At 42.2% G+C, this 25601-nt stretch overlaps 1 protein-coding gene across 6 annotated transcripts in view; it reads right to left on the bottom strand.

Annotated features, from left to right (window-relative positions):
- LOC149471176 (RING finger protein 44-like) overlaps nucleotides 1-25601 on the bottom strand; it is a 96146-nt gene that overhangs the window by 5627 nt on the left and 64918 nt on the right. For 5 of the 6 annotated variants that reach the window (XM_089693709.1, XM_089693727.1, XM_089693701.1 and 2 more), the window contains exons 5-10: nucleotides 24897-25064; nucleotides 11414-11575; nucleotides 11086-11201; nucleotides 10808-10895; nucleotides 10015-10136; nucleotides 6988-7087 (exon numbers count right to left, since the gene is read on the bottom strand). In XM_089693709.1, coding sequence (XP_089549835.1) covers nucleotides 6988-7087; nucleotides 10015-10136; nucleotides 10808-10895; nucleotides 11086-11201; nucleotides 11414-11575; nucleotides 24897-25064 — 756 coding nt within the window. The remainder of the gene's footprint in view (nucleotides 1-6987; nucleotides 7088-10014; nucleotides 10137-10807; nucleotides 10896-11085; nucleotides 11202-11413; nucleotides 11576-24896; nucleotides 25065-25601) is intronic. The other variant, XM_089693735.1, reaches the window with a different exon arrangement.

Here is a 25601-nt window from a genome sequence, read left to right as displayed (position 1 = left end):
AACAGAACAGGTCTTGCCATGGTCAAACAAAGAAGTTGAGTGCACGTGCTCAGCGTCACAGCCAGAGGTTGTCTTTGGGAAATAGACGTATGAGTGCTGCCAGCATTGCTGCAGAGGTTGAAGGGGTGGGGGTGGGTCAGCCTGTCAGTGCTCAGACCATACGCCGCACACTGCATCAAAATGGTCTGCATGGCTGTCGTCCCAGAAGGAAGCCTCTTCTAAAGATGGTGCACAAGAAAGCTCGCAAACAGTTTGCTGAAGACAAGCAGACTAAGGACGTGGATTACTGGAACCATATCCTGTGGGCTGATGACACTAAGATAAACTTATTTGGTTCAGATGGTGTCAAGCGTGTGTGGCAGCAACTAGGTGAGGTGTGGCAGCAACTAGGTGAGGAGTACAAAGACAAGTGTGTCTTGCCTACAATCAAGCATTGTGATGGGAGCATCATGGTCTGGGGATGCATGAGTGCTGCCAGCACTGGGGAGCTACAGTTCATTGAGGGAACCATGAATGCCAACACGTACTGTGAATACTGAAGAAGAGCATGATCCTCTCCCTTCGGAGACTGGGCTGCAGGACAGTATTCCAACATGATAACGACACTAAACACCCCCCCAAGGCGGCCACTGCCTTGCTAAAGAAGCTGAGAGTAAAGGTGATGGACTGGCCAAGCATGTCTCCAGACCTAAACCCTACTGAGCATCTGTGGGGCATCCTCAAACGGAAGGTGGAGGAGAGCAAGGTCTATAACATCCACCAGCTCCGTGATGTCATCATGGAGGAGTGGAAGAGGACTCCAGTGGCAACTTGTGAACTCCATGCCCAAGAGGGTTAAAGCAATGCTGGCAAATAATGTTGGCCATACAAAATAGTGACACTTTGGGCTCAATTTGGACATTTTCACTTAGGAATGTACTCACTTTTGTTGCCAGCGGTTTAGACATTAATGGCCGAGTGTTGAGATATTTTGAGGGGACAGCAAATTTACATGGTTATACAAGCTGTACACTCACTACTACTTTACATTGAAGCTAAATGTCATTTCTTCAGTGTTGTCACAGTAACCTTTTTGTAGGGTAAGATTAATAGCGGCAAGCCAAAGCTGAATTGTCAGGGTTGAGGCCCTAAGCCAAAACCTTGCTATCAGCATTCTGGCAACCAAAAGTGTTTCTTGTATGATAACATGCAAGTGCTTATCGCTGTCTCGATTGGGGAGACATTATTTTGGGCACAGGGTTAAGGGAAAGCCCATGCAATTATGTAGGAGCCGGACCACCTGAGACCAATAACCTTGAATATCCGGGCAGGACCAAATTAGGTGGTAGAAAGATCCACTAGGATCCCCACATTTGGGACAAGATGGGTCATATCGAGGCCTATGCTTGACCAACTGGGTAGGAGTCAAGTAGGATCTATGCAGGATATATAGGTGTGTGAGGTAGTCAGAAAGTTTTGGGGAGGCCAGTCTGCTAGACTCTAAGACTTCCTCTCATTAATTCTGAACATTTTAGTGTAATTTGAAGTCCTGCCACATTGTGTTTAAAAAAAAAGGCTCCATGCTTTCACTCAAGTATTAGTGGGAAGGGGATTCAATCACTGACAAAAACTGGCATTTAAAAGAAGCAGTTCTATCAAAAAAACAAAACAAAACACTGTAGTGCAAAAACTTATCTGACATCTCTATCACTGGTATTCCCATGTAGAGGGTGAAATATCTAGAGACTTTAAATTCTCATTCAACCTAACCTCCTTATATTCATTGACGTACCTACAGTGGTACCTCGGTATACAAATGCCTCGGTTAACGTAATTTTTGGTTTACGAATGAAAATCCATTGAAAATAATGCCTTGGTTTACTAATTTTTTTCACAATACGAAGTGTATGTCGGTGCTGATTTTTAAATTCAATTGACAGCTTTTTTTTTTTCCTTCACTATAGCTCACAAGATTAGCTGTCACTTTCCCTGGAGTTACAGAAAACTTTGTTTTATTTTAAGAAACTAAAAGGAAACATTGTTTATTTTAACTTGGGGGAAAAACTAAAAGAAAACTCTTTTAGCTGGGGGAAAGTGACAGCTGAATTTCTGAGCTATAGTGAAGAAAAAAAAAGCGGTAATTACATTTAAAAACCAGCACCATAATAAATAAAAAAAGGCGTGGGGTCCTCCCTCCTATCCATACCAAGCCCTTCGGGTCTGGTATGGATTTTGAGGGGAACTCCCAATCCAAAATTTAAAAAAAAAAAAAAATGGCGTGGGGATGTGACAGGGAACGAGCAAGTGCCCCCCCCCCCCCGGAACCACACCAGGCCACATGCCCTCAACATGGAGGGGTGCTTTGGGGCAGAGGGGGCTCCCCCCCCCAAAGCACCTTGTCCCCATGTTGATGGGGACAAGGGCCTCTTCCCCACAACCCTGGCTGATGTTTGTGGGAGTCTGCGGGCAGGGGGCTTATCGGAATCTGGAAGCCCCCTTAGACAAGGGGGCCCCCAGTTCCCGGCCACCCCCCCTCCATATGAATGAGTATGGGGTACATGGTACCGTTACTCATCCACAAAAAAAACAAAGTGTTGTGTGAAAAAAAACAGGACACGGTCTTTGACAAGTCCTTTATTAAAAGAAAAAAAAACCAAAAGAATGTCCCCCGCAGTAGATCCACCATCAATCACGATGCCCACGGCCAACCCGAAAAAAGAAAAGAAAAAAAAGGCTCCGCTCTTGACGACGGCTGCCAGCCCTCTGCCTGATCCGATGGTTTGACAGTTCTTAAATATGTAAGGGGCGGGACCACCCGGGAACATCAAGCATGTGACCCCACCCCAAGTGACAACAATGATGTCACATGGGGCAGGGTCACTTGGGTGATGTCCCCGGGTAGCCCCGCCCCTTACATCTTTAAGAACTCTTAAGCCAGCTCAGAGGCAGAGGGCTGGCAGCCATCTTCGGGAATGGGACCTTTTTTTTCCCCCTTTTTTTTTTTTGTTGGCGGTGGGCATCGTGACTGACGTTGGATCTACTGCGGGGAACATTCTCTTAGTTTTTTCTTTTAATAAAGGACTTGTCATAGACCGTGTCCTATCTTTTTTCACACTACACTTTTTGTTTTTTGTGAATGAGTAGCCCTAAAAATCCATACCAGACCCGAAGGACTTGGTATGGATAGGAGGGTGAACCCCACATCGTTTTTTAAATAATTGCCAGCAATTCTTTTACATTCAGCTGTCAATGGGGAACCCCGCTGACAGCTGAAACATTAACACATGGTTGTCACTACTAAAATACCGCATGACTTAATAAAATAACTCACGCGGTATTTTAACAGCCTTTACTTTTTTCTGACCTCCGGAAGGGGTTCATTGATTTCCAATGCAATCCTATGGGAAATGGTGTTTCGGTTTAAGAATTTTGCGCTATAAGAAAAGTCCTGCAGAACAAATTAAATTTGTAAACTGAGGAATTACTGTATTGCATTCATGATGTGTTTTTGAAGCATTGAAAAAGCTTCAAGAATGCTTGATAAAAAGCTCATAAAGATGACACTTTTCTAGTGGGAAGTGCTTAAAGTGGAAGCGATGTAGAGGAAATGATCTACTTTGAGACGAGGTTAGGTTGTGGTGTGACAGCTGAAATTGTTGTGAATTCTCAAGATGGATCCATATACAGGTGAAACTCAAAAAATTAGAATATCGTGCAAAAGTTAAATTTATTTCAGTAATGCAATTTAAAAGGTGAAACTAATATATGAGATAGAAAGCAAGATGGTTCAATTCGTGATTTGTCATAATTGTGATGATTGTGGATTTGGGGTTTTCATGAGCTGTAAACCACAATCTCAGAAAATTAGAATATTGTGAAAAGGTGCAATATTCTAGGCTCAAAGTGTCCCACTCCAATCAGCAAATTAAGCCATAACGCCTGCAAAGGGTTCCTGAGCCTTTAAATGGTCTCTCAGTCTGATCCAGTAGGAATCACAATCATGGGAAAGACTGCTGACCTGACAGTTGTGCAGAAAACCATCACTGACACCCTCCATAAGGAGGGAAAGCCTCAAAAAGGTAATTGCAAAAGAAGATGGATGTTCCCAAAGTGCTGTATCAAAGCACATTAATAGAGAGTTACGTGGAAGGGAAAAGTGTGGAAGAAAAAGGTGCACAAGCAGCAGGTATGACCACAGCCTGGAGAGGATTGTCAGGAAAAGGCCATTCAAAAGTGTTGGGGACTTTCACAAAGAGTGAACTGAGGCTGGAGTCAGTGCATCAAGAGCCGCCACACACAGACAGATCCTGGACATGGGCTTCAAATGTTGTATTTCTCTTGTCAGGCCGCTCCTGAACAACAAACAATGTCAGAAGCATCTTACCTGGGCTAAAGAAAAACAGACCTGGTCTGTTGCTCAGTGGTCCAAAGTCCTCTTTTCTGATGAGAGCAACTTTTGCATCTCATTTGGAAACCAAGGACCCAGAGTATGGAGGAAGAATGGAGAGGCACACACTGCAAGATGCTTGAAATCCAGTGTGAAGTTTACACAGTCTGTGTTGATTTGGGGAGCCATGTCATCTGCTGGTGTTGGTCCACTGTGCTTCATTAAGTCCAGGGTCAACACAGCTGTCTACTATCTTTATGGGGATGCTGACTTCATTTTCCAGCAGGACTTGGCACCTGCCCACACTGCCAAAAGCACCAAAACCTAGTTCAATGACTGTTACTGTGCTTGATTGGCCAGCAAACTCACCTGACCTGAACCCCATAGAGCAGTGGTTCTCAACCTAATGCCGCGACCCCTTAATACAGTTCCTCATGTTGTGGTGACCCCCAACCATAAAATTATTTTCGTTGCTACTTCATAACTGTAATTTTGCAGTGGGAGGAATAGTGTCCCATCGTTGGCGTCAGTGGGGGGAGGAATAGTGTCCCATCGTTGGCGTCAGTGGGGGGAGGAATAGTGTCCCATCGTTGGCGTCAGTGGGGGGAGGAATAGTGTCCCATCGTTGGCGTCAGTGGGGGGAGGAATAGTGCCCCATCGTTGGCGTCAGTGGGGGGAGGAATAGTGCCCCATCGTTGGCGTCAGTGGGGGGAGGAATAGTGCCCCATCGTTGGCGTCAGTGGGGGGAGGAATAGTGCCCCATCGTTGGCGTCAGTGGGGGGAGGAATAGTGCCCCATCGTTGGCGTCAGTGGGGGGAGGAATAGTGCCCCATCGTTGGCGTCAGTGGGGGGAGGAATAGTGCCCCATCGTTGGCGTCAGTGGGGGGAGGAATAGTGCCCCATCGTTGGCGTCAGTGGGGGGAGGAATAGTGCCCCATCGTTGGCGTCAGTGGGGGGAGGAATAGTGCCCCATCGTTGGCGTCAGTGGGGGGAGGAATAGTGCCCCATCGTTGGCGTCAGTGGGGGGAGGAATAGTGCCCCATCGTTGGCGTCAGTGGGGGGAGGAATAGTGCCCCATCGTTGGCGTCAGTGGGGGGAGGAATAGTGCCCCATCGATGGCGTCAGTGGGGGGAGGAATAGTGCCCCATCGTTGGCGTCAGTGGGGGGAGGAATAGTGCCCCATCGTTGGCGTCAGTGGGGGGAGGAATAGTGCCCCATCGTTGGCGTCAGTGGGGGGAGGAATAGTGCCCCATCGTTGGCGTCAGTGGGGGGAGGAATAGTGCCCCATCGTTGGCGTCAGTGGGGGGAGGAATAGTGCCCCATCGTTGGCGTCAGTGGGGGGAGGAATAGTGCCCCATCGTTGGCGTCAGTGGGGGGAGGAATAGTGCCCCATCGTTGGCGTCAGTGGGGGGAGGAATAGTGCCCCATCGTTGGCGTCAGTGGGGGGAGGAATAGTGCCCCATCGTTGGTATTAGTGACACAAATGATGGGGCACTATCCCTCCCACTGACACCAATGATACTTACCTTGCTGACCCCTGCTCCAGCCTGGGCTAGCTCTCTCCCTCTCCCATCTACAGCCTGCATACCTGGCTGCAGCAGCAAAATTTGCACTTACCTGTCAGCTGTCTTCCTTCTCTGGCCTCTCTCTCCTGCAGCTCCCTCGATCTTCTTCGATCTCCGCGCGCTGCCGCTCGGCTCCTCCTCTCCAAGCTCCACCTCCTCGCCGGTGATTGGCCGCCTGTGTGCCTCTCCTGAGCTACAGTTCCGGTGGCCAATTAGCGGCAAGGAGGCGGTGACAGGGGCAGCATATCATCCCACCCACACATCGCCGGAGACAGGAGCGGTGTCTCGGTTCCTAAGACCATCGGAAATATGTGTTTTCCGATGGGCTTAGGCGACCCCTGGGAAATGGTCGTTCGACCCCCAAAGGGGTCGCGACCCCCAGGTTGAGAACCGCTGCCATAGAGAATCTATGGGGCATTGCCAAGAGAAAGATGAGAGACATGAGACCCAACAATGCAGAAGAGCTGAAGGCCGCTACTGAAGCATCTTGGTCTTCCATAACACCTCAGCAGTGCCAAAGGCTGATAGCTTCCATGCCACGCCGCATTGAGACAGTAATTGCTGCAAAAGGGGCCCAAACCAAGTACTGAGTACATATGCATGCTTATACTTTTCAGAGGTCCGATACTGTTCTATGTACAATCCTTGTTTTATTGATTGCATGTAATATTCTAATTTTCTGAGATTGTGGATTTGGGGTTTTCATGAGCTGTAAGCCATAATCATCACAATTATGACAAATCACAGCTTGAACTATCTTGCTTTGCATGTAATGAGTCTCATATATTAGTTTCACCTTTTAGGTTGCATTACTGAAATAAATGAACTTTTGCACGATATTCTGATTTTTCGAGTTTCAACTGTACTCTGATCTGTGACACTTGGCTTGACTAGCTTGATGATTTCCCTGCACACAGAAGCAAAATGGTGTTACCACACAGCTGATCTGCACAAACAGGAAGTGGCTGGAGCTGCTTTACCCTTTTTCTGGTATTGTCTGGCTAAATTACATACTTGATATGAAAAAAAAAAGTGTACAGCAACATACATACATACCTTGAGCCACTTATCAACACACTTTGCATGGAACTCATGATTACAAGGTAACACTCTAAGAAGCTGCCGACTTTCAAAGTCACTAAAGCACACCACGCACCTGTAAGAGATCAACAGATTTACTTATAAAAGAACTCAAAATCAATATAATGTATTCATGATTAGGGGATTGTGGGCATGCTTTACCAGAAAAAACAACAACCCCAAAACAAACACACAAAAAGGTTGTATTTCTAAAAGCAACAGTTATTTTCAGCATATCCCAATAGGTTTTAAACATTACAAAAAGCTTTGCATAATGGAGATGGCCGCAACAACGGACAATGTATTCTGACTGTCAGTGTGGTCAGGTGGCTGATGCGTTTGAGGAAAGGGATTCATCCCTGAAACGCATCAGCCACCTGACCACACTGACAGTCAGAACACCTTGCCTGTTGTTGCGGCCATCTCCATTATGCATAGCTCTTTATACAAGCTATGTCTGTGAGTATGTTTTTGTCTTTTATACCTTTGAATAAATCTTCGATAATGCACTGTTTGCGCAACCTGTCTGCTCTTTTCCCAGTGGTTGATTTACCCCATCTGAGTAGTGCTTATCCCTGAAGCATTATCTTTAAGCCACTCCTGTCCTGGTTCCCTTGGCCTCCCGTTGGCAATTTATTTCCTGGAACGCTGGAGAGTACACACGGTTATCCAGATCGGAAGCGGAAGTTGTCACCCCTCCCTCCCCGTAGTATTCTGAAACACGTGACAGGTCCCAGAAGACTACGGGGCCATTCACAAAGCGCAGCATTTCTCACTCATGTGCAGTGGGGCACCCGGCTGTGAATCCGCAAGCTGTCACAGCCGGGCGCCCACACTGAAGATGCTGGCGCCAGGGAGAGAAGACGGCCAGTGAAACCAGCGGTGGTGAGGACACTGCTGGACCAAGGGACAGGTAATTGTATCTTAAAAGTCAGCAGCTACAGTTTTTGTAGCTGCTGACTTTTTTTTTTTCCAGGTGGAACTCCGCTTTAACCTTTTCTTTGGAAATGTCATGCAAAATTGTGGAAGTATTTGAAGTGCACGAATTAACCACTTGCCTCTTGGACAGGTCTGGTGCTAGAATTATTGCTCTTGCTCTGACGTTCATGGAGATAACTCACATGTGCGGTGCTGTTGACATATGCACGCAGGACTGATGCATGCGCTCACTTGCACGTGAGCATGGGGATGCTTTAATTTTTACACTGCCTCTTTCCATTTTTTAAAAAATTACTTTTATTACTGTCACAAGGAATGTAAACATCTCCTGTAACAGCAATAGGCAGTGACAGGTACTCTTTATGGAGAGATGGGGTGTCTAATAGACAGATCGGTAATCAGCCAGTGAACAAAGAGTCGGAACCAAAGTGACTAAATAGTCGTCACTTCCTGCTTTTGACATCACACAGTGGGAGGAACAACTTCAGTTCCTCTCACTGTGTGCAGGTAGCCAGATGCCATTGGTCACATTCTTAGCGGGCTCCCCAATAGCTTGGGAGAGCCCAGTAAAGGGAGGACGATGGCAGGAGGGTTACCCAGTCTCGCCACCTGTAAAAGTAATCCAATGTCTGCTTAGCTGCTTGGAATACATTTATGTGAAAAACCACTGCTGGGGCTAAACAACGATACTGGGATCATAGTTGTAGCCTTGACCATGATTCTGGGATAACCTCTTCCCTACAAAAGTGTACATGTATGTAAGGAACTGGTTATACTGTAATTTTTCAATTGTTTTACAAGCTATGGTATGCCTTTGCCCACATAGTTAGTGATGGCTAGTGGCTTCTGTAGAAGGAACACCATTGGAAGCATCACTGAACCACATATCAGCCATCACAGCCATTTACTGCCAAAGCCCGCAATTATTAATTCTTTAGTAGAGTGGATAGATAAATAAAATTACATTGCTGTTTTTTCTTTAGAAAGTTCTATAGGACTGCATGTGTGTGTGGGTCCACACAAGTGAATGAAAGCTTGTGTTGCTTTAGTTATTCACCTATTAATTTCACAGCATACACTATACATTTCATGCTAAAGTCACACAAATATGCGGCCTCACAGAACTGGGCTTTTTTCCGTGGGGCCGCATATTTGCGTACCTGGCTTTGTGCTGGGAGCATGCTCCCAGCACAAAGGCTGGGGTGTCACTGAGAGCCCCGGGTCCCGTTCTAATGATCGGGACCCCCAATTCCGGATCACGTGATCTCTGTGAAAGCCTCTGATTGGCTATCACAATGAATAGTCACTGTGAAGCCCGCCCCCCTTGATTTTTTTTTCTCTCCTTGCAGAGAGAAAACCCCCCCCCAAAACTTTTTTTCACAAAAAGATAAATATTTAAAAATAAAAAATAAAGAAAAAAAATACCTAGATCAAGGTTTGATCTAGTTCAGTGCCAGGGTTAGTGTTTGGGTCAAGGTCAGGGTTTTTTTTTTTTTTTTTTTTTTTTAAATTGGTATCAGTGTCAGTTAGTGTCTGTATGTTAGGTAAAAACAAAATGCACACTATTGTTTCTGGGCAGTAGTACAGGTACAAACAAATAACATACACATATATGATCACTGCGATTGTCAAGAGCTGGAAAATATATTTTGGGTTGTTCTTTGGTGGTAGGTCATGGTAGTAACAAGAAACACACAGCGAAATTTAAAAATACATTTTTTTTCTTACTATTTTGGGCCAGTTTTCCTTTGATAATAATAATAAAAAAAAAAAATCATGAGATTTCCATTACCATTTACCACTAAATGAAAGCCCAATGTGTCCTGAAAAAAAACAAGGTATAAAGTCACCTGGATGTACAACGTAGTTGTGACATGTACGGTTTTACTAACGCATGTCAAAGTTGTAAAATTTTACTTAGGCTTTAAGATTTGTTTACCCTTAGGCGTGAAGGGGTTAAAAAGACGTGTGTTCTTTTATAAAACAGAGGTTTATAAAACTGCTTAGGATCACGGGAATGTGAACATATAATGGGAGGTAGAGACATTTCCCTTCATCACTCACAATGTCTGCTCAGACTGATGGCTCTCAAGGTTGAAGCGGTATGATGGAAGCTGCTCAATGTTGGCTTTGGTGAGTCCACGGGGTTTTGCTTCTCCTAAGCGTTCAGCTAAGTTAAGCAGTGCCTAAAAGGAAAATCAAATTAATTAAATTAGAAAGTAAACGTTCTCATTGATAAAGAGTTGAATGCAGATTAACATCCCACACTTTGCTGGCAGCTGCTCATTGGGATAAGGCACAAAAAAAATAGAGCAGATAGTGTTTAGACCACTGAGCTTCAATGCCACAAACTCAAGTGTGAAGTGTAACCCAAGCAATACAGCTCTGAGCACACTTATAGGCCTGGCAATTACAGAGAGCTGGATAGTTATCAGAAATTCCTGCCAAGTAACCAAAATTTGCTGGAATGTGGTGCAGTGAGCGTGAGTTCAACAGTCTATTTTTAGATTATTAAGGAAATCGGATAATGTCACCAACAGATGTCACAAATTTAAAAAGGATAACAGCAGGCACGTCTAACAATATAGTAACTTATATTCTGTCCAGGAGAATGATGGCAGAATGTAAAAAACAGCAGAGTTGTGCAAGGTTGGATAAGCTTTAGAAGCTATGGAACAGACATTTAATAAAGGTATTCAACTGACTGAAGACCATTAAATGATGGTATGTTTACATGCAACTCAAAATATTTTTTTTTACACCACGAAACTGAATTGTATCTATCAAAATGCTTAATGCTGTCTCCCTGCAGGAAAACTACGAAAAGATTATAGAAGGAATTCAGAGCTAAACCAACCTCATAGTTCTCCATTTCCACATCGTCCACATCCAAATCCAAACTGATTGCTGGGCCAACAGAAGTGGGAGATACAGGAAGCATGGAACTGTAAGAAGCATGTGAATAGGATGATTCAAACACAGCACTAAAATTTTTTTTTTTTTTTACTACAAAAGGACGAAAAAAACCCTTAAATTTTAAGTATAATGGCACTCCTATCACTGGGACAAATGAATTAATGAAAAGACATCTGAAGAAAACTAGCAATTTCACAATTCATAGCAAGAAATACTCACAGAAAGTAGGGGAGAAAGCTGGGATAATATGAAGGTGGCAGTGCAGGAGGCGGCAGTGGTTGCTGCAGACGATATCGTTGGGCATTTATTCGCCGTGGCATCAAATGGGCATATGGCTGCAAATTTGCATAAGTAAAACACAATTAGACTTCACAAACAAAATCACCTAATGTTATCAGCAAAACAAGGTAACTTTAAAAAAAACAAAAAAAACAAAACCCTAAAGAGGATACTATGTACATGTCAACTTTCTTTAAAAATGTAGTTATTTCTAACCTGTAATAATCACCCAGCTCTTAACTGGAGACGTGTCTGACTGTGCACTTACCACTGGAAAGGATAGCTCCTGGTGCAGTGCATCATGGGAGAGGTAATGCATGGGCGCTGAATGGGGTATTGCAGGCACAGGGTGAGAGTGGTGGAATGGGAAATTGCCCATGTGATGTTGGTCCCCTCGAAGCTCTAACTCATTGTCTATCCTCTGCAGTGGCTAGATGGTGAAAATACAGAAGATTAAAGAAAATAAGCCATGCAAAAAAATAAAACCATAATATGAATGCCATGGCAATATAGCGAAACATACAATATGATGTACAATTAGCAATACATGTGCCCCTCTATACCTCTTAATGAAAATTATTAAAATTTATCTAAAATCAAAAAGTGTTTTTTATTTCTATATTCATAGGTTTTTTGGAACAAACAAGGGTGCAACCGCACCACTGTTTTAGTTTTAGATAAAGCAGTGAAGTCTTAGCAACCTCAACAGTTTTTTATTGCCGTATGCATTCCCACAAGTGAAATCACTACAAGGACACAGAAAATCCCAGATTCTGAGTTGTCAACAGTAGAGGAATAGAGGGGATACCTAATCCAGTTACAACTAAACATTTACCCTTTTGTGCCTACAGGACATCAAGGGAAAAAAATGCCTAATAGGGAACAGATGGCAAAAAAATATGATGGGTCCTAACCCTTCCCTAAGCTATCAAACAAAAAAATTAGTTTTAGAAATTGTTTAATTCAACAAATTGATTTAATTGACTGAAAAAAACCCTAATATAGTGCTTCAGAGTACAGTAAGTTTGATGCCTTGATTACAAGTGAAATCCGAAATACCTTGAATTGCAAACAATTTTTATTTAAAAAAAAGCACAAATACCAAATTCAGCTGATTAAGAAGGAATTGGCCTAAATTTTGATCCACCTATTGCTGTTCCCACTTAACAGAAACCGATCTAACAACTGACTTCTGTTGAATGGGAAGGCCAACCAGCAACTGCAGCCAACAGGATCAGTGTATTCTGAGTACTGCTGTTGAAATACAATGGTGAAGATTTTTCTATCCATCTCCCTTGTGTGGATGGGGGAATCCATTCATATTTTTTTTTTTGTTCAACCCACTGGCTGAAAATTAAAAAAAAAAATCCATCATGATTACTTTATGACCAGCTTTATTGGTTGTTAATGTGGTCTCTTCCTTTTGGGGAAAAAAAATTATACATCCTCTACTAAGTACAACCAACCCAGTGATGCAGTCAAATACACTCAATGGCCACTTGAGATACACTTGCTTGTTAACACAATTTCAACAGATAATTATGTGGCGGTAAATTAATACCCAAGGCATATACACAGTCAAATAATGCAGTCACTGTATTGTATGCAGGTAGCTAGGAGCATATGGCAAATTCATTGGAAACCTCAATTTGACTGCTATGGAAACAATTAATATTCTGTATCGTTAGAGGAATTGCTTTGGAGATGAAGATTAACCTCCCTAGCGTTATTCCCGAGTGTAGCTCGGGGTAAAGTTTCAGTACCAAAATCGGTAACCCTGAGCTACACTCGGGCTTACCATGCAGCGTTGCATAGGGAGTCCCTGCAGCGCTTACCTTGTCCTTCGCTCCCGCGATGCGTCCCCTGCAGCGTCCCCGGCCATCTCCTCCGGCCGATGCCGGCATCCGGCTTCCGTGTTCCGGTCCCTGTGACGTCGGGACGTACGGGCGCCGGAACCGGCGGCAAATTTGAAATTTTAAAAAAATTTTCATTTTTTAAAAAATGATTAATACATAGTAAAACATTGCTGTTTCAAAACATTTCACATACATTTTGTCCCTACTGCTTTGTCCTGTCCCCTGCCTGCATTTTGACTGTTCTTTCTGCCTGGAAACTTAGAAAAGTCCATGGCGTCCAAAAAGCATCCCTTTATGTCAAAAGCGGTTTTAGACCGGCTAGAGAACAGCCATAGTATATCAGGACCACTTGCAGAATTGAGTGATAATGATTCGCGGGGAAATTCGTCATCAGACACTGAAAACGATTCTGCAACTTTGCTCAGCAATGTGCGAACTTGGCGCTATATTTCAAATTTCAGTGTTTTTGGTTTGATTATATTACTTAATTAAATTTATTATTATATTATTTTTTAGGATTATTTATTAAATTATAATTTATGATTTTGTGTTTCAACTTTATCATATCCGGAATGTTTACTAGACTCTTGTTCGGACAGATTTCAATGAGTTATTCCTAAATTACAGGCCTACAATAAAAAAAAAAAAAATACATATTTCCATGCAAAAAAAATGGTACCGCTTTCAGCACCAAAAATCTGAAATAATCATACCGCTAGGGAGGTTAATGGGCTCCATCCCACATCCAGTCCCGCCACTCCCCATCGGTTGCAATCATATTACCAACTCCAAAGAAAATGAAAAAAGTAAAGCACCTCTAAAACCATCAACTATACTTTGAATCAGTAACAGAGAAAAATAAGTTGTCACTGCTCATCTGGATGGTTCCCCTCATCAGCTGGTGCTAATGAGGGGAACCACATGGTCACTCAGCTACTGTGCCAAATCCTACTACATATAAGGCAAGGAAACTATATTATTTACATTTGCACAGTATGCATTATTTGTTCAATAGCTTAAACATTTAAGAAAATCACTTGTTTAAGCCAGCCTCTCTCAACTGGGATGCCATTTTAGTTTGCTAGGGGTGCCACGAAATTCTGGTTGAGAAAGGTTGTGATCAAGCTTTCACTGCTCTGCCAAACAATACATCAGCACAAGCAAAAACAAGATCAGGACAGCGAGTGAAAAAAAGTGGAAGGAGGAGGCGTCTTCAGGAGTACGGACATGCTTCCCCTTCAGTGCATTACTGTAAAGTGCAGTACCCAGCAGTGCAGGTGTAGGTATGGTATTGCATTTTTATTATTTTTATTTTTTTAAACAGGCTACGTGTGTATATGTCAGTTTATGTACATATTGCAGTGTGACCTTATTCACCGAAACGAGTCGCATTCCGCTGGCGGTAGAGCTTTGAAGTCTGTAGAGCTCAGTGAGGAGTTGACGGGAGGAAAGGGACACACCCACCTTCACACAGGAACAGAACTGAGGCTGTTAATCACAGGATGCGTGCTGGAGATGCATCCCGTCACTTTATTTTCTCTTGGTTTCAGGAAAACTTGTCAGAAGTGACTCATGCAGATAGAGGAACAAGGCAGCAGACAGAAATGACACTTTGTGCTATGGACTGAGCCACGTCCACACCATAGAACAGGGGTAGGGCAAACACAGAGGTGGAGATCTACCTTAGCAACATGGGAGAAATCAAAAATCACTGGGCACATGGTCCTAAAAGCACGACAGGGTGTATCACTCATGCTGTGCCTGCAACATGTGTACACACCTGGCCACTTCAACTAAAGGGGGTGTGGATGGGTAGATTGAGTGGTGGTAAAAACATGGCTCAACTATGGAGTTTTACAGCCCCCAAATCACAAATGTAAAAACAGCCCTTACTGTCCTGAGCCCCCTAGCCCCACAAAGATGCACCTGTGGCTTTCCTGCGAGCTAGCTGCTCTTTGCCTTAGACTTCTATGATATCCTCTGGATTTGGTGCGCTTCCTGAAATCACACAAAACTTTCTGTGTTCAGGAGCTTTGGTGTGCTTTTAGAAGTGCACTAGCCCTGCAGGATATAATAGAAGTCTATTATTATTAAAGTGCAGCTAACCTGCAGGAAAGATGCTGGTAAACTGTGCTGCACCTGCTATTCTGCCCTCGTAGATGCTGTTGTGCCCATACAGCTGCTATTGTGCATCTATATGGGCACAACAGCATCCATTACAGGCTTAACAACTATTGGGCAGCTTTCTCACCACTGCGCTGCATGTGCAGCACAGCATACCTGCAGCTTTCCTGTAGGTTAGCTGCGCTTTAGCACCCGCAGCTTTCTGTTCTGTTCTGCCCATACATCTGCTATTGTACCCATATAGATGCTATCATGCATATACATTTGCACAATAGCACAAAAAGGTTTTGTGCCCATATAACTGCTAACGTGCCCAAAAAAATGCTATTGTGTCCAATGAACTTGTGTCCAGTGACACTGACCTTGCATCGCTGCTACATGCTGTGGATCCGACGGCTAGGGGCGGAGTGCTGTTAGTATCACTCCACCTTACATTCCTGCTAGAACTTTAGGCAAAGCATCAGCTTATGCGGCTAATGCTTCTGCAAACTGCTACCTCTGTGGCTGGTGCTACACACTTGAAAGTAGTTTCTCTGCACCTTCATCCATGGTATGCGACTGCAGGTCCTTTTGCACCTTCATCCATGGTATGTGACTGCAGGTCGGCAAACCCAGGCAATTTGCCAGTCATCTGGCTGCAATCGACTGGTAGATTGGGGTCCATGGGTTGCCAACCTGGGCTAGGATATGCTTTGTTCATACTTCTGAGGTTTACAACCACTTTAAGCATTACGGTTTTGTAAAACGTAAACAAAAATTGATACAACATAGTAAGTTGTACAGAAGTTGTTAAAATAAAACCTGAAAAAGTAGAAGTAAAAACTATTTTACCATCTAATGAGAATCTATAGGCCTCATTCATACAGGCACAGAGGCCTGAAGCATAAATAAAACATTTTTTAATGCACCTGGAGCTGCATGCAGGCAACCTATGAAAGTGAAAGCAGATGCAGAGGCTGGACAGACTCACCTGCACAGCTGAATTTGACAAGGGTGTAGGAGCGGGTGCGTGGCCCCAAACACAGACAGTGAGGGAAATTTACCCTAACAGACAGAATCTGGAGCAGCTGTGCACGAAAACCAATCAGCTTCTATCTTTCATTTTTAAAGCTAACTGAACAAACTGAAGATAGAAGCCAGTTGGTTGTTATGCCCCAGATTCTGTCTCCTCAATCAGGTTTCATTTTCAGCGGAAAGCCTGAAAGAAGAACTTCTTGATTCAGGAGGACATTACAAAGGCTGAAGAAGTCAAAACAGTCAACGAGAATAGGCAAGACAAAAATTAGGTGGATGATCCCACAATACCCCAAAATCCCCTAAAAAGGAAAAAGGGTGAAAGTCCATAACAGCTAAGGAAAGGTCTACTTACTGAAAAGGGTATAGATTTATTTGGGAAGGATTTAGGAAGGGCAGCTTCACCCATTGGTGACTGATAGTTGCCAATACTAGACACCTGCAATGCCCCACTGGGTCAAAGCTTGCATGTGGTATGCCCTTAAGAAGAGTTCTGATTACCAGGTGACCCTGACTCTCAAGAGAAGGGGAATGCTGAGGGGTACCACCCACTACAAGGGGTTTTAATAGAATACGAGGATGTACCATTTTCCTAAACAAGGGAGTGCAATATACCCAATCCCAAGTTCCCACTTACACAGGAACAAAAGGGGGGGGCAGTTGAAGAAGACACCACATGCAAGTGTTTAGCCAGCAAGTTAAAGGGGGTGTTTTGACCATCCAAATGCCAGGGTCGCAAACTAATCAAAAACCTGTTCAGATGTGCGTAAAACCCTCCATTATATTATATATATATATATATATATATATATATATATATATATATATATATATATAGGGGAGGGTGCACTTTCATTAAAAAGACCTTTCAGAGGAGTTATCAGACCTCTGGTTTCAGGGCCATATGATCTAAACAGAAGTTAGGCTCTGAAGGCTTACCCATAGTGGAGTAAGTTTCAGCTGTCCCTTCTACAGATCTTCGGCATTAAGGCAGCAACACATTCCAGCCTTGGTGGCACTCCTAATGATAGTGTCAAGAGCAGGTTCTAAGTGACAACATTCTTTGAAGAGTGAGCACCTCAGATGTTCCGTGGATGTCTCATTCGTTTCCCACATGAGCAAATCAGTGTTCTAAGCATTTGTGCAGACATCAGTCCCATGACAGACACAAGTTTTGAGACTTGTACCAAGTGGTCACTGCTAAAACAAAAGACTCCATACATTTGCTCTATCTGTTCTATAAAATGAGGGCCTGCCCTCACAATGGAGTGTTTAAACGAAGAATATGTACCATAAAAAAAAAAAAGAAAAAAAAAAGGCAATTTTGAATTTGATGGTAGCAACATGTCTCCAAAAAAAGTTGGAAAGCGTTGGAACAGTGTAGCATTCCCTCTTCTTTTAACAACACTGCAAACATCTGGGAACTGAAGAAACCAGTTCATATAGGATTCCAATTGCTCAACAATCCTAGGTCTTCTTTGTTGTATTTTTCATTTCAAGATGCAACAAATAGTTTTAATAGGTGAAAGGTCTGGACTGCAGGCAGGCCAGTTAAGCACCTGGACTCCTCTACTACAAAGCCATGCTGTTGTCTGAGATACAGTATATGGTTTAGCATTGTCCTGCTGAAATTTGCAAGGCCTTCTCAGAAAAAGTCATCATCTGTATGGGGGCATATGTTGGTCTAAAACCTGGATATATTTTTCAGCATTGATGGGGTCTTTCCAGATGTGCAAGCTACCTATTCCATACGCACTAATGCACCCCCATAACAACAGTGATGCAGGTCTTTGAACTGAGCACTGATAACAAGCCAGAAGTAACTCTGCTCTTTAATGTAGGGGAAGCGGCTCCCACAATTGCCAAAAATAATGTCAAATTTCGACTCATCTGACCACAGAAAGGTTTTCCACTTTGTAACAGACCATTTTAAGCTTTGGCCCAGAGAAGACGGCAGTGTTTCTGGATCACGTTAAGATATGGCTTCTTCTTTGCATGATAGATGCATTTTTGGATGGCAGGGTGAACTGTGTTCACAGACAGTCATTTTTAGCAGTGTTCCTTATAGTGGTATTCATCACAGAATCATGCCTGTTTTTAATGCAGTTCTGTCCGAGGGCCCAAAGATCACTGGCATCCTATAGAGTGGATATAAAAAGTCTACACACCCCTTTTTCTCCTGATCTTTTAGACCCTGCATGTCTCAAAAAAGAGAACCTGTCACCAAAAGTCATCAAATAGCGGACTTTTTGTCCCGTATGTGATTAAAAAAAAAAAAAAGTAAATTGTTTTTTTTTTTAAAATGGAAGTTACACCCAAGCATAGAACACCCCCAATTTTTTCAAGGCTCCCCACATATGTGCGCATGCACAAATGTAAAAGCACGTACTTGGGCGCCTACATGTTAGATATTTATTTACTCAATGCAACCTTGTCTTTTATATTTTACAAAAAAATTTGATAATTTATTGCTTTTTGTGCCCTAAAATTAACGTAAGTGTATTTTTTACTGAAATTTTACGTTTCCTAGACCTTTGTGATAATATCGTGTGACAAAAAATTGGAACTACTGCTATTTTATTCTCTAGGGTCTCTGCTTTCAGAAAATATACGTTTGGGGGGTTTGTGTCATCTTCAGGCCTAAAACGATTTTTTAATCGTGTGCAAACAACGCAAAACAGCTCTGGCAGCGAAAGGGATAAAGGATAAGTCCAACACTCCCCTCTCCTGACGAGCAGCCAATCAGTGCTCATTACACTGCAAGGTCTCTCTCCTCCCTGCTAGTCCTAGGTGCGGTGCTGGAGACAAGCAGGAAGGGGAGGAGGAGATAAACAGCGCAATGTTAAAAATATTAAATGTTGCTATAAAGCACCTTTTGAAATGGGGAGAGATCAGAACCCATTGGAATGTCTAATGGTACAAGACAGGGCTGTCCACTGTCCCCTCTGCTATATGTATTGTCACTCGAACCTCTGTTGTCAATAATAAGAAATAGTGGATCGGTAAAGGGAATTCAGATAGAATCCATAGAACATAGAGTAGCGGCCTTTGCGGACGACTTATTGTTCTATGTGGGGAACCCCCGAATAACTCTCCCAAATATAATGAAGATTCTGAAGGAGTACGGTGAACTATCAAATTTAAAAATTAATCCAACGAAAACAGAGATCCTGAATATTAATATATCAAAGAATGAAAAAGAAAAACTACAAAAAGAATTCCCCTTCATATGGAGAGAAAAAGAGATAAAATACCTAGGAATAAAACTCACTGCCTCATCTAAGCATTTGTATAGATTAAATTATATCTCTTTGATAAATGAGATCAGGGAAGAATTAAAAAGACTAGAAGGAAATCCATCCTGGATAGGACGTATAAACCTAGTCAAAATGGTAATTATGCCGAAAATACTGTATAGATTTCAAATGGTACCAATTAAAATTCCAGAAGCCTTCTTTAAGATAATGAAAAAAATGTTAACAAGATACATATGGAAGAATAAAAAACCTAGAATAGCATATGAAACATTGAGCAGGACTAAAGAGAAAGGGGGATTGGGTCTACCAGATGTCAAGAGATACTATAAAGCAGTGGTTTTAGCAAGAATATATGACTGGACATTTAACCATAAGGGGAAAAGTTGGGTAACAATTGAAAATGATCTTAGCGGCATTAGATTGAGTCAGATGATATGGGTTCCACCACAGTTCAGGGGAATTAAAGAAAGCACAAGTATCTACACTTTAAATGTCTTTAGGGTATGGGACAATTTACACAAAAACATGAAATGGGAATTTAATTCTATATTAATGCCTCTCACAAATACTGAGTACTTTCCCCCGGGAAAGAATAAGATATCAGGGAGATGGTTTAGAAAGGAGGATACTCAACTGAGAGATGTTTTGGTGGAGGGGGAATTGAGATCACTTAAAGATTTAATAGAGAAGAAGGGAGATATTTTTATTAGAATAGATGAGTGGAAATATCATCAATTGAAATGTTTTATTGGAAATTTACCGAAACCCGAGAATAAAACAGGAGTGGAATATGTTTGAAAGGTTGTTAGAGACACGAAGGGATGGGAAGCACGGTATTTCAAAAGTGTATAGAATACTCACAGAATTAGACACAAACACAAAGTTAGATTTTATTACAAAATGGGAAAGGGATATGGGAGTTGAGTTTGATGAAGATAGACAGAGAAAGATGTTTAGATTGATACACGATAATGTTAGTATGAGAGAGGATGAGGTTAATTATAAGTGTGTGACACAATGGCACATTACACCGAGTGTAGAGCACAAGATGAATGGGGAAAACTCAAATATGTGTTGGAGAGGATGTGGAGAGATAGGCACGGTGTTTCACATATGGTGGGAATGTCCGAAAATCCAGGCTTTTTGGAAGATAATAGTTAAATTGATTGAAGAAATAACTGAAATTGACATAGGGTTAGACCCAACGACGTGCCTCCTACACAATGTGGAGACATCTGTAAATAAATATAAAGATTCAGGTATTTGGTACTTCTTGAATGCGGCGAAAGGGTTGATACCCAAGTTTTGGCGGAAAGCTAAGGTACCGAAGGAGGAAGACTGGATTAATAGAGTAAACCAGATAGGTAGAATGGAAAGATCATACCATATACAGGAAGATAAGATGAGAGTTTATTCCAGGAGATGGGAAAAATGGGAAAGAGCAGGATTGAAAGAGAAATATAGGAAAATATGAACTAAGATGTTAGCAAAAAAAAAAAAATTAATAAGCCTCAAGAGATTAGAATGGGCTAGAGTCCGCAGAGGGGGAGGAGGGGGGATGAGGGGCGGCAAGGGGGGGTAGTGGGATGGGAAAGAAAAGAGTTTTTAGCAAGGGAAAGGTAGAAATGCTATAAATGTCTATTTGTATGAGAATTATTTCCCTTTTTGGGTTTTTGTATTAACATGAAAAATTTAATAAATATTTAAATTAATATAGAAAAAAAATATATATATAAAAAGCACCTTTTGTTTTTAAAAGCCCCAGACATTACTTAAAACAGATTTAAATATGGTTTCTGGTTAAAATTTATGTTTTTTTATCAGGACAAGTAGATTGAAACCCTGATTTAGTCCCTGGTCAAGTAGTTTTTTTTTTTTCAAACATTTCCACACCCGTAGCTGCAGGCATCATCCCAGTATAACCACTCAAAGTCCAGCGACGTACCAGTACGTTGCAGGTCCATGTTGTGTATATATGTAACTGCAGACAACATGGTCATATGATGAATTGGGTCTGTGGACCAATATGACTGCAATTTATTCTTTTTTGTAACGCCTATGTTGAGAGTTAGGCCCAAAAGTTTTGTTTCCATGCAAATTGTCTGGCAAAAGCTAAAATTTGGGTGGGCAGCCATGTATTATTGTGCTTATAAATTGCTTTGGCCCCAAGGGGCGGGTCTCCACAGTTTATCTTTTTTTGATGGACCTTAACAGTAAGCTTTCCTATATGAAGCTATGGGAAAAGGATTTACAGATTTCCGGGGATTTGTCGGACTGGCAGGACACAGCAAACGACGTATCCAAGATTTCAATGCTATACTGATAGAATCCAATTACAGAACTCTATTACACTGGTATTTAGTACCGACTAGGAAAGCAAAGATGCACTCTCTCCAAACTGTTTTTGCCAATGCGGTCAGCCAGGAACAAGGTTTCATGTGTGATGGCAATACCCCAAGGTGTCCTGATTTTGGATACAAATTTCAACCTCATACCCTTGGTCATGGATGTTAACCTTACTCAAGCCCAAGAAATAGCCTTGTTCTAGAAATTAGATGCTGAAATCCCAAAATGGCCTAAAGTGCTTATACTTTATATGCTCTTGGCAGCAAGAATCGCAATAGAGCGTTGTTGGAAGACAACAGTGGTGCACTTAGATTATGTTAAACATGAATTAAACTGGGATTATGGTAAATGATAAACTCACCTGTACCCTCCATAATACTACTACTAAATTTCAGAAACCGTGGGAACCCTGGATTCAATGCATCTCTCCTTTGGACCAAGAGTGGATGGATCTTCCTAGTAGGTCAATGGGACACCCTCCCCTCTCTTTCTCTTTTTTCCCTTTTTTAAGAAAAGGAGCATCATACTTCCTAATTTCATTACTCATATAGACCTGCTAGGTTTTGATTGATTTAGTGGATTCCTGGCATGTGCTGTATGACGGATGCTCCCGCTAACGTGCTGTGTGACCTGTTTGCAAGGTGCATCCTCTAAGAACAAAATGGTTGTCAATATTTGTATACTGCACTCCCCTCCCTATACGTGGGATATATTTATTTTTGTTTTTCTTTATTCTATTTGTACCTGCAACATATATGGAACAAATTATACGTACTGTTGAAAACTTTTATTAAAAACACATTGAAATATAAATTGCTTTGGCCCACAATCAATTCATACAAATATTCAGTGAAAAACAGCGGAGGGGCAGCTAATGCTGGCAGTGAATGGGTCTTATCCTGCTAACACTGTGTTTCTGGGGACACTATACTAAGGTGGCACTAGTACAGTTCTGTTGGTGATCAATATATTGATCTGTACAAATACTATACTAGTAATGGCGGTGATCAGGGACCTATAGCGTGAGTGCGATAGTGTGTGGGCAATCTAACGCTAGCTGACCTTGGCTGGGAGGGGTGCTAACTGACCCTAACTCTATCTGATGTCACTAGTGGCAGTAATAGAGTGATCAGTGAAAAATTCTATATACTGACATTGTACTAATGGCACTGGGTGAGTGATGGGGTTAATAGAGACAATCAAAGTGTTAAATGTGCTAATCAAAAGTGTATAAAATGTAGTGCTTTTACTCAGTGTGGTGTTCTCTCTCCTCTACTTGGACCAGCATAGGGGGGGACGCACATACACCTGGAAATAGAAAGCGACAGGATACCCCGCTTTGCCCAAAGCTGTCGCTCGCCCGCACATCGGCAAGTGTTGGAACTGTTGACAAGTGCTCTAAATATTTTATTTAAACCTTTTTTTTTTTCCATTCTAAATGCTTTCATCTCAGTAGTGCAATGTTACCATAGTAACATTGTACAACTCTGGGGGGGTGATCAGGGTTTTTGTTTGTTTTGTTTTTTTTTTTTTTTTACACTTTGCACTGCAGGAGTAATAAAGATTATTGCTCTGCAATGCAATGCTTGCTTTGAACTGTCATAAATGGGTTACGTTCCTGACAGTTCAAAATACAGTGATCTGTGATTGGCTCCAGCTGGTCATATGGTACAGGGTGCTGGGATTGGCCCATGTACCATGTGAGAACTGTGGGCCAATCATAGCTCACCAGGAACAGAAGCAAAGCTATTATGAATCAGATTCATTCATAACAGCTTTGCTAGCATTGTGATTATGTGATCACATGATCACTGGGCCCCGATTACTGGGATCCGCATTCCGCTGTATCCTGTGTTAGTACAGGAAGAGTCACATACCCGTACATCGCTTTGCCTGTAGTTGCCGCCTGTCCGCAGTAAAAGTAGCGGTTAGCAAGTAGTTAAAATGCGCACCCATTAAAGATCTAACTTGCAGCAGCAGTTGGTTTTGTTGGAAAAAGAGGGTAAAATCCTTTATATCTCTAACCAAATGGACCCCTTAGATAAGTGAGGCAGGATTCCAGACGCGGTTTGTTAAGCACGAAAACACACAGGGGTGGATTTACAAAAGGCAAATAGACTATGCATTTTTTGCAAGTGCAGTTGCACTCATTTTCTCCAGTGCTTAGTAAATGTGGTAAAGCTCTGCAGATTTCCATTACCGAATCATATGCAAGCAAAAATGTTTAACTTTTTTTTTTTTGCACCCGATTGGGTATTCCTTAAAAAGTGAAGCTTTACCACATTTACGTTTACCAAGGAAAATAAGTGCAACTGCACATGCAACTGTACAGTCTATTTGCCTTTAGTAAATCCACCCCACAGGGTACCTTTCTAGGCTACTGCATTGAAAAGTTGAAAGAAGGGCTCTGCTTTTCGCCTGAAGTAGAACTTTTTCATTTTGGAAAGAGCAAAGGAGGGTTATAAGCCGTCAGTTTTTTGTTATTTTTGCTATCTGTGTCCCATTCCAGAGATTTCTCTTAACTTCCTGTACCATAGCCAAACAGGGAGTGAGAGGCAATCCCTGCAAATTAAGGGAATTCCTTGAGGATCCCCAGGTCACCAGAACTAGTGTCCCCATTGGACGATTTCCCCTCTATTACTTTTCTGGGGACAACCCACAATTTGGGATTTTCTTTACTTTCATTGATAATGGTAAACAGCACAAATAGAGAGGGTGAATCTCCCTAATGAGGGCACAGACTGCAACCAAAACCTGACAGGAGTTGTAATCCCTCTGCTCTCTAGCCAAAATTAAAAAGTTTTGCCTTTAGTTATACTTGAAGTAGAAACCACGCAAGAGAGGTGATGAAACTAATGGAAACCAGCTCTAGATCAGTCATAAGAATCACATAATACAAACTTAAGTACAACATATGCACACTGAAAGAAAGGGTCAATTTAGTAGTACAATGCCGTATAGGTACACAATGAATCACGATATATAAGCCCAGAAAAAATTTGGGTCAATATTCTGAAGTGTGAATATTAGGAGCATCACATTCCCTTATCTAGCTGGTTGTAGAACCTCAGGCTGTAAACAAGGTGTTGGGAAGCACACAAAGATTGTAATTGAAGCAAACAAATTAAAAATGTTGTGTTATCTTGGCACTTACCACTCTCTGTGGTTGCACCGTTACAAATGGGGTCAGAGAGGCCAAATGAGGCGGCTGGTGTGGTGGCAGCGGTGGGTGAGGGTGCAAGATGTAATGTTCGCTGGATAAGAGAGGAGGAAATGGCTGGTACGAGACAGGAAGCTGCTGCATGGTGCACCCTGGGATGATCTTTAAGAAAAGTAGTACTAGTTATTGCTTCAAACAAAATATATTACTAATTACAGCATCAAACAATTCACAGGTTATTTTATTAAATTAGACATTCATTTGTACATGGTCAGATTATAAAACTGTTAAAATTACTCAAGCAAATCAATTTGCACAAATATTTTGTTTGAAACGGAGTACTAGGCTCACTCAGGGCAAAGCAACATGTCCACCTTAGAAAATTTCATATTTACTTTCCACTCATTCCCCTGTCTAACTCTTCACCAACTGGAGTAAAACCTGATGCTTCTGGGAATAGAAGTAGTTGACTCTCTCCCCTGTCTCCCCACAATGCAGCTAACCAATAGACCTAGTTGCTGTTCAGTGGGAGCAAAAGAAAGGGCACCCAATTCTGTGTAAGCTCCAATCCAGTATTGAGATATAGGCTGAAAGGGGAGCACATGGAAGACAAGTATGTCATCCGCACTTTTCCTGACATTTTTAACCTCTTAAAGAAAATGCCTAATAGTTTTCAAAAATTAAAAAGATACACTAATC

Source organism: Staurois parvus, unplaced genomic scaffold, assembly GCF_062004578.1.
Source record: "Staurois parvus isolate SC_StPar_1 unplaced genomic scaffold, SC_StPar_1.0 ptg000025l, whole genome shotgun sequence".
In the NCBI taxonomy this organism is placed as follows: domain Eukaryota; kingdom Metazoa; phylum Chordata; class Amphibia; order Anura; family Ranidae; genus Staurois; species Staurois parvus.
Note: the sequence above shows the minus strand (reverse complement) of the source record. Positions and strands in the feature narration are given on the sequence as shown.